Source organism: Limulus polyphemus, unplaced genomic scaffold, assembly GCF_000517525.1.
Source record: "Limulus polyphemus unplaced genomic scaffold, Limulus_polyphemus-2.1.2 Scaffold1966, whole genome shotgun sequence".
NCBI lineage: Eukaryota > Metazoa > Arthropoda > Merostomata > Xiphosura > Limulidae > Limulus > Limulus polyphemus.
In genome coordinates this window covers 24,740-41,206 of record NW_013667576.1, presented here as the reverse complement: position 1 = coordinate 41,206, position 16,467 = coordinate 24,740, and the positions used below count along the sequence as shown (strand labels likewise).

General features: G+C 34.0%; 1 protein-coding gene across 1 annotated transcript in view; it reads left to right on the top strand.

The window, feature by feature from the left end:
* The window catches only part of LOC106465508 (nose resistant to fluoxetine protein 6-like), a gene marked incomplete at its 3' end in the record, with an annotated part of 49,811 nt that overhangs the window by 10,155 nt on the left and 23,189 nt on the right, over positions 1 to 16,467 (top strand). Inside the window, exons 4-8 of the mRNA XM_013925735.2 lie at positions 3,684 to 3,798; positions 5,463 to 5,547; positions 10,974 to 11,089; positions 12,125 to 12,295; positions 15,000 to 15,093. Of these exons, the coding sequence (XP_013781189.2) occupies positions 3,684 to 3,798; positions 5,463 to 5,547; positions 10,974 to 11,089; positions 12,125 to 12,295; positions 15,000 to 15,093 (581 nt within the window). The remainder of the gene's footprint in view (positions 1 to 3,683; positions 3,799 to 5,462; positions 5,548 to 10,973; positions 11,090 to 12,124; positions 12,296 to 14,999; positions 15,094 to 16,467) is intronic.

The following is a 16,467-nucleotide window of genomic DNA, read 5'->3' as shown; positions in this document are numbered from 1 at the left end:
GTTATGTTAAACTTATATTAAAGTTTTTCTTCATTACCCATTCAAGCCGTCTCCAGCCATTATTAGTCTCAAAGTGGGTTCCTTGTCATCGAACTTGTTTGTTTGTTTGTAATTAAGCACAACGCTACATAATGGGCTATCTGCGCTCTGCCCACCATGGGTATCGAAACCCGGATTCTCGCGTTGTAAATACATAGACATGCCGCCGTGCCACTGGGGGGCGTTTGAGAACTGATGCTGGTTGCTCACTTCCTCAACACCATTGACGTGCATTTGTTAATTCTAATCTGATATGGTTGAGCTACAGGAAGTAAAATCCAGTTTCCTCTAAACACCGTTCGTATATTTATCAAAATACTCGCATTAAATACTGTTATGTAACCTCAAGATAAGAGCTAAACTAGCGATGGAGTTTCTACATGATACATGAAAATAATTATTTTTCATACTAAATTAATAATGTGAGAATCAATAAAAAGAAAATATAATCCAGTGGCGCTGTTTTATTCCTGTGTTCTGTACAATCGGAAAATGATAGGTCGTCATCAGGTTACGAAACTTTAAATTTACTGGTTGATTAAATTTTCAGGCAATTAAGAGCTTATAAACAAGAAGGTTTTGATTTTGGTACAATATTGTTTTCACTAGAAGTAAATATAGAAAATAAACCTACAAAAAACTCATATTATAGACGTCTAAACTTAATTCAGCATATCAACGTTTGAGCACAAAGCTTCGCGGTTCCAAGAACTTTATATGTAAAACTTTAATTTTACAGGACCCAAGATTCTCAACATTCTAAATACTTCCAAGCATTATGAAAGAAAAACAAACTCTAGTCGACCAGTTTTATCGGCATGTATCGAGTTTATTGGATGATATTATGAAACCTCTAGCCTCTAATTTACCATCCTTCATTGAAGACAATACTTTCAACATCACCAATGACATCCAGCTACTTTCATATATTTACTATGGACATCAACTTATTGGAAACAGCAATCCCGCATGATGAAGGGATGGAGATACTGAAGTGTTACTTTAACAAAAGAGACACTCATTAATCCTCCTACGACATTATTTTACTTAAACTCGTAGAACTTGTTTTAACGCTCAATTCTTTTGAATTTGCGGGTAAATATCACAAACAACAAAGAATCTTAGCAATAGAGATAATAATGGGATATTCTTACGTTAATAGGTTTGTTAGAAGATTACACGAAGCCATACAGGGTATGCCCTTGACACATTTTCACGTTACATTGACCAAATTATTCGAATGGCCCTCTGTACCACAATCAACTACCAGATTTCATAGAACTGGCATGACCTAGTGGTTTGGGCACTCGACTCATACACAATCTGCAAATTGCGAGTTCTAGCCCCGTTACCGAAAATACTCGTCATTTCCACCGTGGGGGTCGTTATTCGACTAGAGTAGTCCAAGAGTTGGCGATAGGTGGTGTTGACTAGCAATGCGCGAATTTCAACAAATAAAGAAAAACAACCTTTCATTCGCAAGAAACCAACAGCCAGCGACGCCTCCCTTGATTTCATCTCAGTTCTTCCCACAGCATGTCATAAACAACCCAAAGATAACGCTTCTTTTTATTATCAGTTTAAACACGTTAGGGACACAAAAAAACACATACAATAACAACTGCCTTCCAAAACCTGAATGTTGATGTCGGTTTGTTTGTTTTTAATTATGCACAAAGCTACACAAGGGCTATCTGTGCTCTGCCCACCACTAGGTGGTTCTTTACTGTTATTTTGCCCCCCCCCCCAGTGGCACAGCGGTATGTCTGCTGACTTACAACGCTAGAAACCCCATCTGTTATATACAATGGCAGAAAATGCAAAACTTATTAAGCTCGAGACAGATCTCGTCGCACATGTATCGCTTGTACCTAATTTTACAAAGTGAGCTGAATCATTTAGAATAGTGTTCATATCACTGGGGTATTTACAACGACCCATAAAAACAAAAGAATTTCCTTTATCTGCTTTTAATAAAACAATATCTTGGTATTTTTTAAAGGTTGTAAGGCGTTTAATTCTTCCAGTTTTAAACTGGATACTAAGAACGTAAACTAAAATCCTTTTGCTACAGACGAATAAATATTACAAATTCTTCAGATTCTCGTACACCACAAATATATGGGCTACAAACAAATCCAGAAACCAAATACTTCTTCACGTCCTATAGCTTCTGCTTATCAAGCTTAGAACTATATTTCTGGAAATTCCTAATTTGGGAATTTGCCCCTTATATCACTGAAGCTTATTTTGTCAAAAACTCCGAACCTTTCGCGACAAAAACCCCACTCGGTTTCCAATATGATTATGGCCTAGTGTTTTGGGTGCAATCAGTGGGTTGCGGGTTCGCATCCCCATCCAATGATGCCGTGAGGGCATTATAATGTGATGTAGTGTCCTTTTTAAATAAAATAAAACACAGGTTCTAAAAATACAATTTTGCATATTTATTCGTAAATGTTGTTGTTGTTGTCTTTTAACTGCAAAGCTTCTTAATGGGCTATATGCCCTCTGCCCGCTGTATGGAATCGAACCCTGAATTTGAGCATTATACGTCCGTGGGGGTCTATCTTTAAATAAAACTTTAATTTTCGTATTACAAGTTCTTCCTTTAATTTAATTTCTTTAAATATATACAACGATGCATTTACCTTTATATTTTCTATTTGATCTTTACGACTATACCTAAAATCAACCCGTATTTGCTTTTACAGCTAAATAATCTGTTTTCATATTCAAGATTTGTCAACATTTTTTGATTTTTCATTTTAAAATTACTTTCACGGAGAATTTATGATGACAATTGTTATTGTGCGAACGCCTCTCACGAGCTGGTGAAACATGATTATAATTATTTATACTTGTCATGAGACATTATGTTATGCCCATTTTATTTTTGAACACCGCATTCTTAATACAGTTCCATAGGGATTTTCAAGAATCAGAGGCGTAGTCAGCAATGGATATGATGAATATAAAGTGGTTGAAATACTATTAATTTACACTATTCTGTTTCTTGAAAATCCCTGAGGGACTTGATTAATAATGTCGTGTTCAATAATATAATAGGCATAACATAATAACTTATGACAACCATAATTAATTATAAATATACAATGCCTATTTTTTTTTCATTTGTTGCTTTATTAAATCCTAACATTGTTGAGCTTATGAATGCTGTTATTTATTAATCCAAAACATTGTTAAGCATATGAATGCTGTTATTAATTAGTCCCAAACATTGTTGAGCTTATGAATGCTGTTATTTATTAATCCAAAACATTGTTAAGCATATGAATGCTGTTATTAATTAGTCCCAAACATTGTTAAGCTTTTCAATGATGTTATTGTTACATTAAGTACGTTCTACACGCTCTTGATATTTTGCATTGATCTTTTATTCGAATAAGTAGTACAAGACCTTACACTCACAGTCTAGCCTGATGTAAGACGCAGTTCCGAAACTGTTGCTGTATGATAAATTAAAATTAAACTTTTATCATTTTAGTTTCTAAAGTTATTGATTTACCAAAAACGTTGGATTTTATAAGTTAACAAAGAGTAAATAAGTTATTAAACTGTCAAGTTACCGCAAAACGTTTGTTGATTAGCATAACTCCCACTTACAATTAATTATGTTTCAGGCTTTTCGTGAGATTTCGGAAATCGCTAAATATCTGTCTGAAGTGGATTATCTTACAGCATTGTGTGTACCCTCAACGTGTACTACTGAAGACATCGAAAAACTTGCAAAAAAAGGTTTGAATCTATTTTCTACGATCAGTATTTATCGAGAGTTTGATGCTTTCAGCTGTTAATATCACGAAGATGAAGAGTTTTTAACTAAACTTAGGTTATGCTATAAACAGTTGTTTATTTCCATTTTGAAACTGAACAACTTCGAGAAGTCCTGTTTAAGAAACAGGTTTTTACCTTCAAATATGTTCGTGACTTGACTTATCGCAATTCCAAAAATACTAAAAAAGATCAGTAACATACATAACACATTTTAATAAAATAACTAAACATGATTGTTGCCAGATATATTTATATTTTTAATGTATAGTTGTTTATATGATGAAATTATTACAGAAATTTGGCAAGTTACGATGCTTTTACACAGGAAAATTACAAAACTAAATTTTTTCATTATCTGCACTTCCTATTAGGGAGGAGGGAAGAATTCCTACTCAGATCGGATTAACACATATACTAAATTACGCCATAACATAGGGCCCACGTGAGGTTAACCTTCTTTTCCTTACCTCCATATAACATTTCCGCTTCCTGTTAGTAACTTTACGAATTATTTAAATCTTTATTATTTGGTCTCCTTAGTTTAAATATAATAATTGTTTAAGTTTTTTACCCAAGTTTATTATTATCTGCTCCTGATCCCCTAATTTCTCTACTTTTCACTTGCGAAAACTATATGTATAGTGTTTATGATATGTACATAATATCTATAGTGTGAAGAATTTGTTGTACATACGTTTAACTTGTTCCGAATATATATATATTATTTTGAAAAAAAGTAAAGTGCATGCTGTATGTTCATTGTTGAACTTATCGTTAACAAGTCACAAACACCTACTGTTGAAAAATCCTAAGCCCAACAACAACACAGTATAAACTTCTACTAAAAAGTATAAGTAAAAGCCTTAAATTGACAATTGGCGCACATAACATAACGTAACATCTTACAATGACGTAGAGCCCTAATACATTCTTTGACTGGCTGTGCCCTCTGCTGTGGATTGCAGATTCGCCTACTCAAGGCTCATCAGTACAGCTTGGGTAGCCTTAAATCTACCATTTTATACACCTCAACTAAACATTACAGTTAGAATAGATGATTCTGTCAAGACAGATGTCTCTTGATTAGGTACTGGAGTGCGGTGACCATTAGATGATAATATACTGGACATTATGACCTAGCAACAAATAATAAAACTCAAATAGAAAATATACTATAGGTTCAAAATTCCACATTTGGTCGTTGAAATATAAGAGTTATTGAAAATGCAACATATGTGTTTTCAGATATAAAAAAAATGTTTTACCTAGGATACCTCAAAGTAAAATTCAATACATGGAATTGCTGCAAAATCAGGTTTTAGCGACCAGTAGTTATATAGAAAAGTAAGGTTTGGCTTATGATACTCTATAGAGAAATTCAATACATTAGGCCGTTGCAAAACCAGTTTTCAACTATCACTGGTATAGATAAGAATCAAAAAACGAATTGGCATAATATCTATCTATCGATTCACTAATTTTATGAATATTTACATTCTGTAAAATATGGAAACTACGTTGGCAACTCATTGACTTTAACTGTAACATGAAACCACAGAGTAGATGAAACAATGATGTATGTGTCATTAAAATCGTGGCTTAAAGGGTATTTGTATAATTTACAGCCCTTCAAGATGTGGTTCGAGTCTCAGTTCCTCACTGTGAAGATAAATCAGAAAATGAGTTGACTAAAGAACAAATCAGTGTTTTGTAAGTGACCTTATTTTCTTGTTGATAGTAGTTTCTGTTTGGTGTAAAATATGTTTTATTGGGTGATTGTTACTCTTCATTATGAGTTATATGGACTCGTAGAAAAAAATCCTTGAATATTTTCATTGATCTCTGAAGTACCAAAAGTAAAAACTGATGAAATAGTGTCTTACAAAAAATTAAAACAAATAAATCGCACAAATAAGGGTGTATGGGAGTTATCGATTTACATATCATTTTCACTTTCTTCTAAGTTTGATCGGATAATTGGCACAGACGATTTGAAAATCACTAACGCGGATGATAACTGAAACGGAATGAATTATTTAAAATAAATATATTCGTATCAAAATGAAAGAAGTAACTTATGATTAAAAGAAAGCTAGAGAAATCGTGAACCAGACTAACGAGAAATGCATAACGTCATAAATCAATACTCAAAAGAACCCAAATCTGGAGTGATTAGAAAGTACTAAATCATGAGTTGAATACCCTCGCTTACAGTGACAACGTTTGATACATCAAACACTAAATGGGTAAAATATAGCAAATGTCAAGGTGGATTTAGTATTTAGAAACAGAAACCGCACTTCAACTCTAATACATTCGGGGATATAAAGTAAATAGAGGAAATGCACACTAAAACTTCTTTATTTCATAAAGTCCAAAGCATTTAAACAATTCGTTGTGCAGCATACACTGCCTGAAATGAAACAAACATGAAACCTTGACACATGGTCATTTCTGATTATAAAAAAAGCAAATTTGTGTGAATCAAAGTCTTTTTATGTGTATAGAAATCTGTTCATTTGTTTCAAAATCTTTTCATCTGTATCAAAGTCTTTTTGTGTATCGACATTTATTTATATCTATCAAAATTTTTTATGTGTATCAAATTATTTTTCTATATATCAAACATTTAAATGTGTATAAAAAATCTTTTAATGTGTATCAAAGTCTTTTTGTGTATCGACATTTATTTATATCTATCAAAATTTTTTATGTGTATCAAATTATTTTTCTATATATCAAACATTAAATGTGTATAAAAAATCGTTTCATGTGTATCAAAATGTTTTCGTATGTATGAAAATATGTTCATATTTTATGAACAACCGTCAAAGACCATAACTGCATAGTTAATTCTCGAGTGTAAAATACAAAAAATAAACAAACTAGTAAGACACTCAATAGTTATCACAACATCGTGATTGCTTAATCATAAAACGGTCAGCTTATTTACATAAAATTAATAATTGATGGGTATTCCTATATTGAGTAATTTCATGTTTGTTCCTGCTACAACATTCACTTTCAAGGACTAACTAAAAATAACTGGCCGAAGTTAGTTATTCGTACCGTACATAGGAAATCCCAGGAGCAACTAGTGGGATCAAATGCAACATGATTTTTGTTTACATTTCTTTGGTATGGCTCATATTTTATTAGGGATTCTGTTATCAACAAATGCATAATGACGTTATTTTTGTTTAAATTTTTTTGGTACAGCTCCTATGCTATTATTTTATAAGGGATCCTATTATCAACAAATGCAACATGGTGGTATTTTTGTTTACACTTGTTTGGTATGGTTCATATTTTATTATTTTATTAGGGATCCTATTATCAACAAATGCAACATCTAGGTATTTTTGTTTACACTTGTTTGGTATGGTTCATATTTTATTATTTTATTAGGGATCCTATTATCAACAAATGCAACATGGTGGTATTTTTGTTTACACTTATTTGGTATGGTTCATATTTTCCTATTTTATTAGGGATTCTGTTATCAACAAATGCAACATTTGTTTATATTTTCTTGGTATGACTCTATGCTATTATTTTACTAGGGATCATATTATCAACAAAGTTGTTGAACCATAAGGAGTTCGGCGCATAAATAGTTTAGAAACATTGGATGAGTATATGAACAACATAGATAATTCTCGGGTTAATTTCTTTATCAGGATTTTTATATCCCTTGGTAAATTTAACGTTATCACGAGATCATTTCATTATTAATAAAACACAAACTGTGGGCCAATCAGCAGAGTAGGCTACATCAAAGTACACAGAATATTGTTACTAAATGGTCATGACGTCTTAACAACAAAATAAAAATTTAAAGATAGCTATAACTGCTAGTAAATGGATTGGTTATTTGTCTTCCTTCGTTTCTAGAACCCAATAAGAAACGCAAAGTTTCTAGTCAGGGTTAGGAACAGGTTCAGCGGATAGGGTTAAGACAAAATAACTATTTTTTTTTTAACCGTACCCTTAAAAGTGTTGTGTTTAAATATAAAATATTTTATATCTTTCATTAAAAATTATTCAGCTACCTTAACGTTTGCTTTAAATAAAATCACAAACTTTTATTTATTTAGAGTTTTAATTATACTGTATAATAAATATCATTATTAACAGACAAACAAACATTTCTGCATTACATTCCTCTTCTTAGTACTAGAAATTTGTGTTCTGTAAACAAATCTTCCTTGAATATATTTGTTACTAATGGATTTATCAAGCCAAAGAGGAAGTGTTTGCAGATGAAAGATTTGAGACCTTGTCACTAGACACCTTCTCTCTTTCGTCTCTTTTTTTTTGAATTTCGCGCAAAGCTACACGAGGGCTATCTGCGCTAGCCGTCCCTAATTTAGCAGTGTAAGACTAGACGAAAGGCAGCACCACCCACCGCCAACTCTTGGGCTAATCTTTTACCAACGAATAGTGGGATTGACCGTCACATTATAACGCCCACACGGCTGAAAGGGCGAGCATGTTTGGTGTGACGGGGATTCGAACCCGCAGACTGCGAGTCGAGCGCCTTAACCACCTGGCCATGCCGGGCTATAATAAGACGGTACAGTTGCAGGCAAAGACAAATGGTAAATACTCAACCAAATACTTCGAGAAGCATCATATGTGTCATACGTCTGTAAAACAGCTATTATTAAAAATATTATTACTAGCATAAAGTATCTGTACTCTGTTGTATATGGGGGGGGGGCATCCCCAGGGTTCACAGACCCCCCCGATCAATCTTCTGTGTTATCCTCGATTATTATTATCATAGACCACAAAGGTGGATATGTACCCGAAAACAAAACCCGCTCGTGGTGAGAACATCTGCCAAGAATGGCGCTTTTCGGAGCCGTGGCGGGGGGTGGGGATACAATGCCATATTTGAATTCAGCGACTCGGTAAAGCTATCCTTAAAATCCCCCCCCCCCCTACATTATTTCTGGGTAGCTTTTAGAGCGCGTTTTATCCCACTCTGAAATAAATGTTGTCAGGCTTGAGTGGGATGAACAATCATTTTAATGGTCTAATACTGTGACGTCTCTTACACCATAAGTCCACGTCATCGCAATTCATTGTCATGAAATAGCTTTGTTATAGCGCATGCGCTATTCATTACGTAGTGGGAGTATGCATTTTTGCTGTGCCATTGGAACCTGAACGCACGGTAAAAGTGAATACTCTGTAAATTGTTTTTTTGTTTGTTTGTTTTTAATTATGCACAAAGCTACACAAGGGCTATCTGTGCTCTGCCCACCACGGGTATCGAAACCCGGATTCTAGCGTTGTAAGTCCGCAGACATACCGCTGTACCACTGGGGGGCTACTCTGTAAATCTAGAATGACTCCAGTAATGACAGGCTAACACTGAGTGTCGCGTGTTTGAGATTTACAGACCTAAAATAAATGAGTTTCTAACACGTTGTACTGTTCTGTGTCATGAACAATAACACTGCATGCGGCTATACTAGGCAACACCATCTGGAATCGATATTATGGCAAATCTAATACCACAGGGCCTATTTTATAACTATGTATTTACATATTAGAGATAACTGATGGCTAATTTAGCGACAGCAGATCACTATTTCGATATCAAGTGATACCTGGATTTGATTTCTTAACTGAATATGTATTAACTGTTTGTCTACGAGAATAAAGGTATTAACATCGTACTTTATTGGAGTTTCTATATCACATCCATTCTCACGTTACGCCAGTGAATCAAATTCTCGTGCTAACTGTTATCTCTGATACCACGTGGCTTTGATCTGAAATTTTGTTGGATGGCTCAAAGATCAATTACACTTATAATCAAAAGTTTCTAGTACGGTAACAATATTATTATGGTGACAAACAATTTATCGTTATAGCACTGAACAAACATCATCATGTAACAATACTTTAAAAATAAAGAACAAGTATCATCTATCTTGTGATCACGACACACTAAACTTAATCTAATAAGCAAAATTATGCCCACCGGCACAAGAATTACATGTTAAAAATATGTTTGAAGTTAAGCACAACGCTACACAATGGGCTATCTGTGTTCTGCCCACCACGGGTTTTCAAACCCGATTTCTAGCATTGGAAGCCGGCAGACATACCGCTGTGACACTGGGGGCATGTTAAACGTATGTCTATCAGTCCTAGAACTTTAAGCACATCCAATGGGAGACAGTGGAGCCTATTACGTGACTCAGCGGAAAATCTTAGGGCTCCCAGCGCTCAAAAACCAACGTTCGATACCCGTGATTAGTACAGCACAAATAGGTAATTTTGTAGATTTGTGTTTAACAACAAAAAAAGAAAATGTTCTGAAGAAGGTGCTGCAAGCATAGAATAATTCTTTTGATCTCAGGACTTTGTATTAAAAAAATAATATTAGTTTCCTAGTTTGGTTTATATCATTGTCAAAGTTGGTGTTATCATAATCAAAGCTCTCTCATTTATCGTGTACTTACTCTTAATTTGGTTTATATCATTGGCAAGGCTGATGCAATCGTAATCAAAGATCTCTCAATTACCTTGTATTTACTCTTGAAACAGATACAGAATCTTTGGCTTAGATAACCACACTAAAATAAGAAAAATGAAAGATCCTTCTACATCAAAATACTGAGCCCGCCATTAAACAGAGATACTGGCATAACAATCAGACCTTCGGAAGAAGGTGGAAAGATTTTCGAAATATCGTCAAATTTTCTTATCTAGGCAGTATTGACCGTTTTTTCTTCATTTATTTCAACGTGAATAGCATATCTCAGCCTCCCATGAAAGAATACCAAATAACACGCTTAAAGAATAAATCCTACTTATGCCAAAGAAGATAACTTTAATGCAAATAAAATTCAAGTTATTTTAATGACTAACATTAGCTCAAATAATTCAAGTTATTTTAATGACTAACATTAGCTCAACTAAAAAAAACACTTTTGTATTTCTCCGAAATTCAAAATTTAAACAGGACTGTTTATTTACGAACTTCTAAAGCAAACCAAGTAAGTCAAACTCATAATAGAATTTAGAGGTTTTTTCTAGAGAAGCCACAACTTAGAAGGCTGTCAATATTGTGGATCTTCTCTAGACTATTTATTTAATCCTCCACTATACTATAGGTCCCTTCTTGGAACGATCCTGTTACTTGTGGTCTTAGGAACAATACTTGACCTTTGGAAACATTACCACTCCGATAAAGGTTTGAAAAGCAAAGAGGGAACTGTATCTTGGCAAGGTGAGAACTGACCTGTGTAAGTAGGAAAAAACAACATCACAAATTGTTAGGAATACTATCCTTTTCTATTTCAAAACTCTGAAATTCTCTTTTTGAGTTTTAATAGGAAAAGGTAAAGTGTAGGAACTTATAACATATGATATCTTTTAGAATATAGTCTACTTAACTACAGTGGCGCCAACTGTGGAGAGGGGAGCAGCTTCCCTTACCCAAGACTTGATATTTTGTTTTTGAGAAATGTAAAACGCTTGGTTAATGCGCTATGTTTATGGAAAATCATTGATATTGATATATACAAAGTACAAATGCGAAATTTCCACGTTTTTTTTATTTTTGTTTTGGTTACTCATGATCCTCTGGCTTTTACATAGTTAGAACAGTTGATGCTTGAGCTCCAAAACTTTCTACGTCATTATCAGTTCATGTATTTTGTAAAAAAATTAGGGTTCAACTCCTCCCCTCCCCCCAAAAAAACAGCTTTGCTGAAATGGCGCCACTGCTTAGCTATGTATAATCTAGTCTTGAATAAAACAACACAATATGTATACTTAAACAGCATTTGACTTATTATGTAGTAAAAAATGTTTTTCTTTTCCGGCATACAGAGCGCTTAGAAACTTGCCTAACATTGCTTTTATTGCATTTATGTATTTTTTTTCCGATGAAATGAAAACAAAATATTGCAATTTTTTTATGAATGACGTCACTTCTTCCTTGGATACTGTATTGTTGTCAATGGTACTAATAACGAATACGTGGAAACATAAACCTATATAAACATCATCAACCAAAATTTCTGAGGTAATAATTCTTAACTTTGTTGAGTTCTACAATTTGTTTTTACTTTTTTTGTTCAAATGACGTGCATCACAAATAACGATAATTAAGAAACCAAAAATACTTGTCGTGTATAAATAGCAATTTTTAAAAGTTTTTGATTAACATCTAAGTACTATATGTAGCTGTTTAGTAGTGTTTAGAATAACCATGGTCACGTATTAAAACACAAGTTTCAACAACTGACTATTTCAACAGGACAGGTTTTCAACATTCTCATCTCGTTTTCCATTTTCACCAACGGAAAGGAGCTGCTTAACACAAAGATTAGATCAGGAAACCTCGGTGCTGTACATGGAATGCGGTTCTTGACTATTTTATGGGTCATCTTGGCACATACCTATATGTTTCCAAATTTTAGTATTTTCAGTAAGTCATTTTTTGTTTAGGATTTCAATTATATGAGTAAAATCACCTAAAGGCCATTAAAAAATCCATTGAGGCTGATATAGACTTGTACTTAAAGTAATTAATAAATATATATATGTCAACTTTAGTCCTTCTTGAGCATGTGCAGATCCTAAAGGGTAGTACGGGATCATCATACTTAGTAGAATAGGACTAACTGGAAAAATACAGAAACATCTAAAATAATGTAGCATTACACATATCTTTTAAGGTTAGTGTTTTGTCAGCTTTTTGGATTTTTTACTTCGAAGTAAAATAATAGAAGTAAATTCGCCATCTCTTCATAGCATCAGTGATGAATGAAAATACAAGTATCTTTACTTTATACTAACATAAAAGCAGTTCTGTTTAGTCGTTTCTTATAATAAGTTATTCTTAGAAGGTCTTTGCAGATAAAGATTAATTTACGTTACAGAAGAATGAATGTTAAATTTAATTTCGTTTGCCACTCACAGGTAGCTTCACCCCGCGGCCATCTTTGTTATCTTAGTGCTTATAAGTTCACCTGAAATGTAGAACGAATTGGGTAATTATTTATTAGATATCGAACAATCAAATATTCCTTAATTAATATTTTATTACAATGCCCAGTATTTTACCCAGGTGCACTCGTTAAGTTCTCATATTAAATTACAACCTTTTGATTTTAATTAATTTTATAAATCAATTTTACATCTGTTGTTCTAAATCTCATTAAGGAATCAATTTAACACTTTATAAATACGGTCTGTAACTGATAGGTAAAATTTCTTTCAAATTGTAATTTGAATGTATTTTCCATGAAAAGCCTATATTGGTAAACTATATACAAGATTAAAGAGAAATTACCGGAAGTTTTGATCATGTGCTGCAGGCTTAAAAAGCGAAGTATTGTAGCATAACACAAATATCATTGAATGACTCCAAACACCGAAGATGGCTGTAAAACCTCTTTGGGAAGAGTGGTCAAGAATTTCTCGGTATTTATCGACACTCTGATTTTAAATTTTAAGCACACAATATCGGTACCAGACTGCCTTTGCTGTTATTGTTCGCCACACTCCTCAATTGAAATAACAAAGCTGTAAGCATATAAAGCCACCTCTACCAAATGTTCGTCGTCGAATAAGGGTCAGTGGAGTAGGAATAGGGGGCATGGGGCTTGTCTCCCCATTAACTCAAAGAGCCAACATATATTTTGGTCTCTTACTCCTTGTTTTTTTTAATGTGTTTAAGAAAGAAATGTTGATTACGTAGTACCTCAAGAGTTATACAAAAACTATAATTTCTATGATGTGGGACAGGACATACCTCTCGCTGGCTGTCAGTCTACACAGGTATGCTGTAACAGCAGGCGTGTGTCAGTCAGTAACTGTTGGTATTAAACATCTTTCAACTTCACTTTAGGGTGAATAACCATTCTTTTTCGTTTCAGATCCAACGACGGGTCCATAGATTCCTGAATTGCGTAAAAATGAACTGGGAGTTGACTTATACTATTTTATAGTAATGGTTTTGTCTTGTCATAGTCAAACATGTTATACAGCAAAGCGATAAATATGACATTTGTGCTAGTGCTACAGTTCACCACGTTTCACTCCCACATAGGACGCGTCTTTTGGTCAACCCTGTATATCGTTACGTAAAATTACAGGAAAGAGTAGGAATGTTAAAGCTGCCTTGTCTGGGCCTGTTTATAATGAGGATCTGGTTGGAACAAATATAAATAAACTGATGAACTGATATGATATCTATTAACTACTTATAAAGTTTGGAAACTGGTTGAATTTGAAACCTAAAAAATAAAGTATTACAAGTTTAATATAGTGACAAATGTAGCACATTTCCACAAAGTTTTATCATCATCATCGTCTCAAAGCGGGTTCGTCTTCATCAGTCTTAATAAGGACTTATTTAGGTAATGGAGTTAAGGCACAGGATAATCATAATGACAACATGGGCATTTAGAACACTCTGTAGGACGAAACGTGTAAAGTGAACAAAATATTTCGTGCACATTTATAAAGAATTACAACAGCTGTTCAGTGGTAACACCATCATTTTCTATGACTGTGTCTATCCTGACAATGGTACTACTGAGGACCAGGTTTTCACCCACTTCTGTCATGGTCCCCTGACTTCACAATGTTAATGACTGCTTCCGAGTCTTTCTAGGTGTGTGGATCTATCGCTGTAACCTATTTAGTTTTTGTTAGTTTTCTGCTGGTTAGGCACAAAGCTACACAGTAGGCTACCTGAGCTGTGCCAAAAATGGGTATCGAAACCCGGTTTTTAGTGTTATAAGCCTTCAGGCTTGCTGCTGAGCCACTGTAGAACTAATCCTCAACAGAAAGGTACTATTGTGTCAAAGGTTCAGACAATTTCCAGGAAGGTGTTACGTGCTGCAGTGTCTAATACCATTGTCAAAATGTACGTCGTAATCGAACTCCCGTTGGTGCCATTTCCAAAAACCGGTATAATATATGTGCGCATGTGTGCTAAATATTTGTCTTATAAACTGTTACAAATGCCGATTTTGACTTTACAGCAACCCTGTATAGCGTACGAGTTTTATACCGAAGACCAATAAAATATTTTAAATGAATAATAATGGTTTTACTCTTGGTTAGTTTGATGAATATGGGTGAAATTATTTGCTATTAATGAATTGTTGCTTTTCACTTAGAACGGCTTGTAGATTTTCGAGATGCACCAAAGAGCGTCAGTTTCCTGGCTGTGTGGAACTCGTGGTTGCAAGTAGACACTTTCTTCTTTCTCACGTGAGTAATTTCGGTACTAAAGTGTATTTTCTAAGTATCTGCTTTGCTTCCTTTCATGTAAGGAATTATTGGAATACAAATAGAGATTTCTTTTTTTTTAAATTTTCAGTGAATAGTTTTTGCTGTGTATTTCTATTTTAAAAAAATCATGGCTAGGTGGTTAGGGCGCTCGACTCGCAATCTATGGGTCGCGGGATCGAATCCCCGTCACACCAAACATGTTCGCCCTTTCAGCCGTGGGGGCGTTATAATGTGACGGTGAATCCCACTATTCGTTGGTAAAAGAGTAGCCCAAGAGTTGGCGGTGGGTGATGATGACTAGCTGCCTTCCCTCTAGTCTTACACTGCTAAATTAGGGACGGATAGCGCAGATAGCCCTCGTGTAGCTTTGCGCGAAATTCATAACAAACAAACAAACTATTTAAAAAAACATTTTTTGCAAGGATATTTCTACTGTATGTCAAGCAATCGGAATAGAAACCTGAATATGTAAAATATTTCTTCGCGTATATAATATTATATTTGAGAGAGCAAGTTTCACGATGTTGCATTTTAAATTTGTCTTTTTTACTATTCTTATCTACCTTTACACGGCAAGATATTTTTAAGCCTCATTAAAATCGTGAAAAACTGAAAAATTTAATTCGTGATATCGTAAAATTGATTTACAGCTCTGTGTCTGTCGTATATTTTACATTCATCAGGAAAATTTCGGAAGATATGTAAATTAAAAGCGGGCCGGATTCGAACTCGTGATTTTGCCAAGCAAGAAGACGCTTCTTCAAATAAAAATTCCACCTTTGTTAGTTTTATTTAGCAAGAAAAACTCGATATCCGTTTATTACCACATTTGATATTGTGTAAATAATAATAATGAAATATTGAATTTAAAGACGAAATAAAAACATAACTTTGAGAAAGCTTTGTTACAAGTTTGGTTTAATAATGATTCTTAAGGAGGTCGCTGTTACTTTTTTAATACCTTGATTCAAGATAAGTATGAGAAGTTTAATACGATGCAACGATAATGGGAAGATGAGGTGAGTTTGGTAATTTCAACACATTTACGACAGTCCTAAAACTTATAGATAAACTAAAACGTTCACTTTTAAAGCTGACAATATAAACAGGGAGTTTAACTAGAGAAACTAAGACTATTTTTGGTACATCTTATACAATTTAAAATCATAAATAATATTCACCGTTAAACTGGTACACAATTAAAAACATTTTATTTAGGCCTATCTATGGCCTTCAAAAAGTTAGACGACTCTACATGTTTCGACGTTACAACTCCTCAGGATGACATTTTATTTAGGCCTGTCTATGGCCTTCAAAAAGTTGACTCTACAACTCTAAAAAGTTGACGTCATC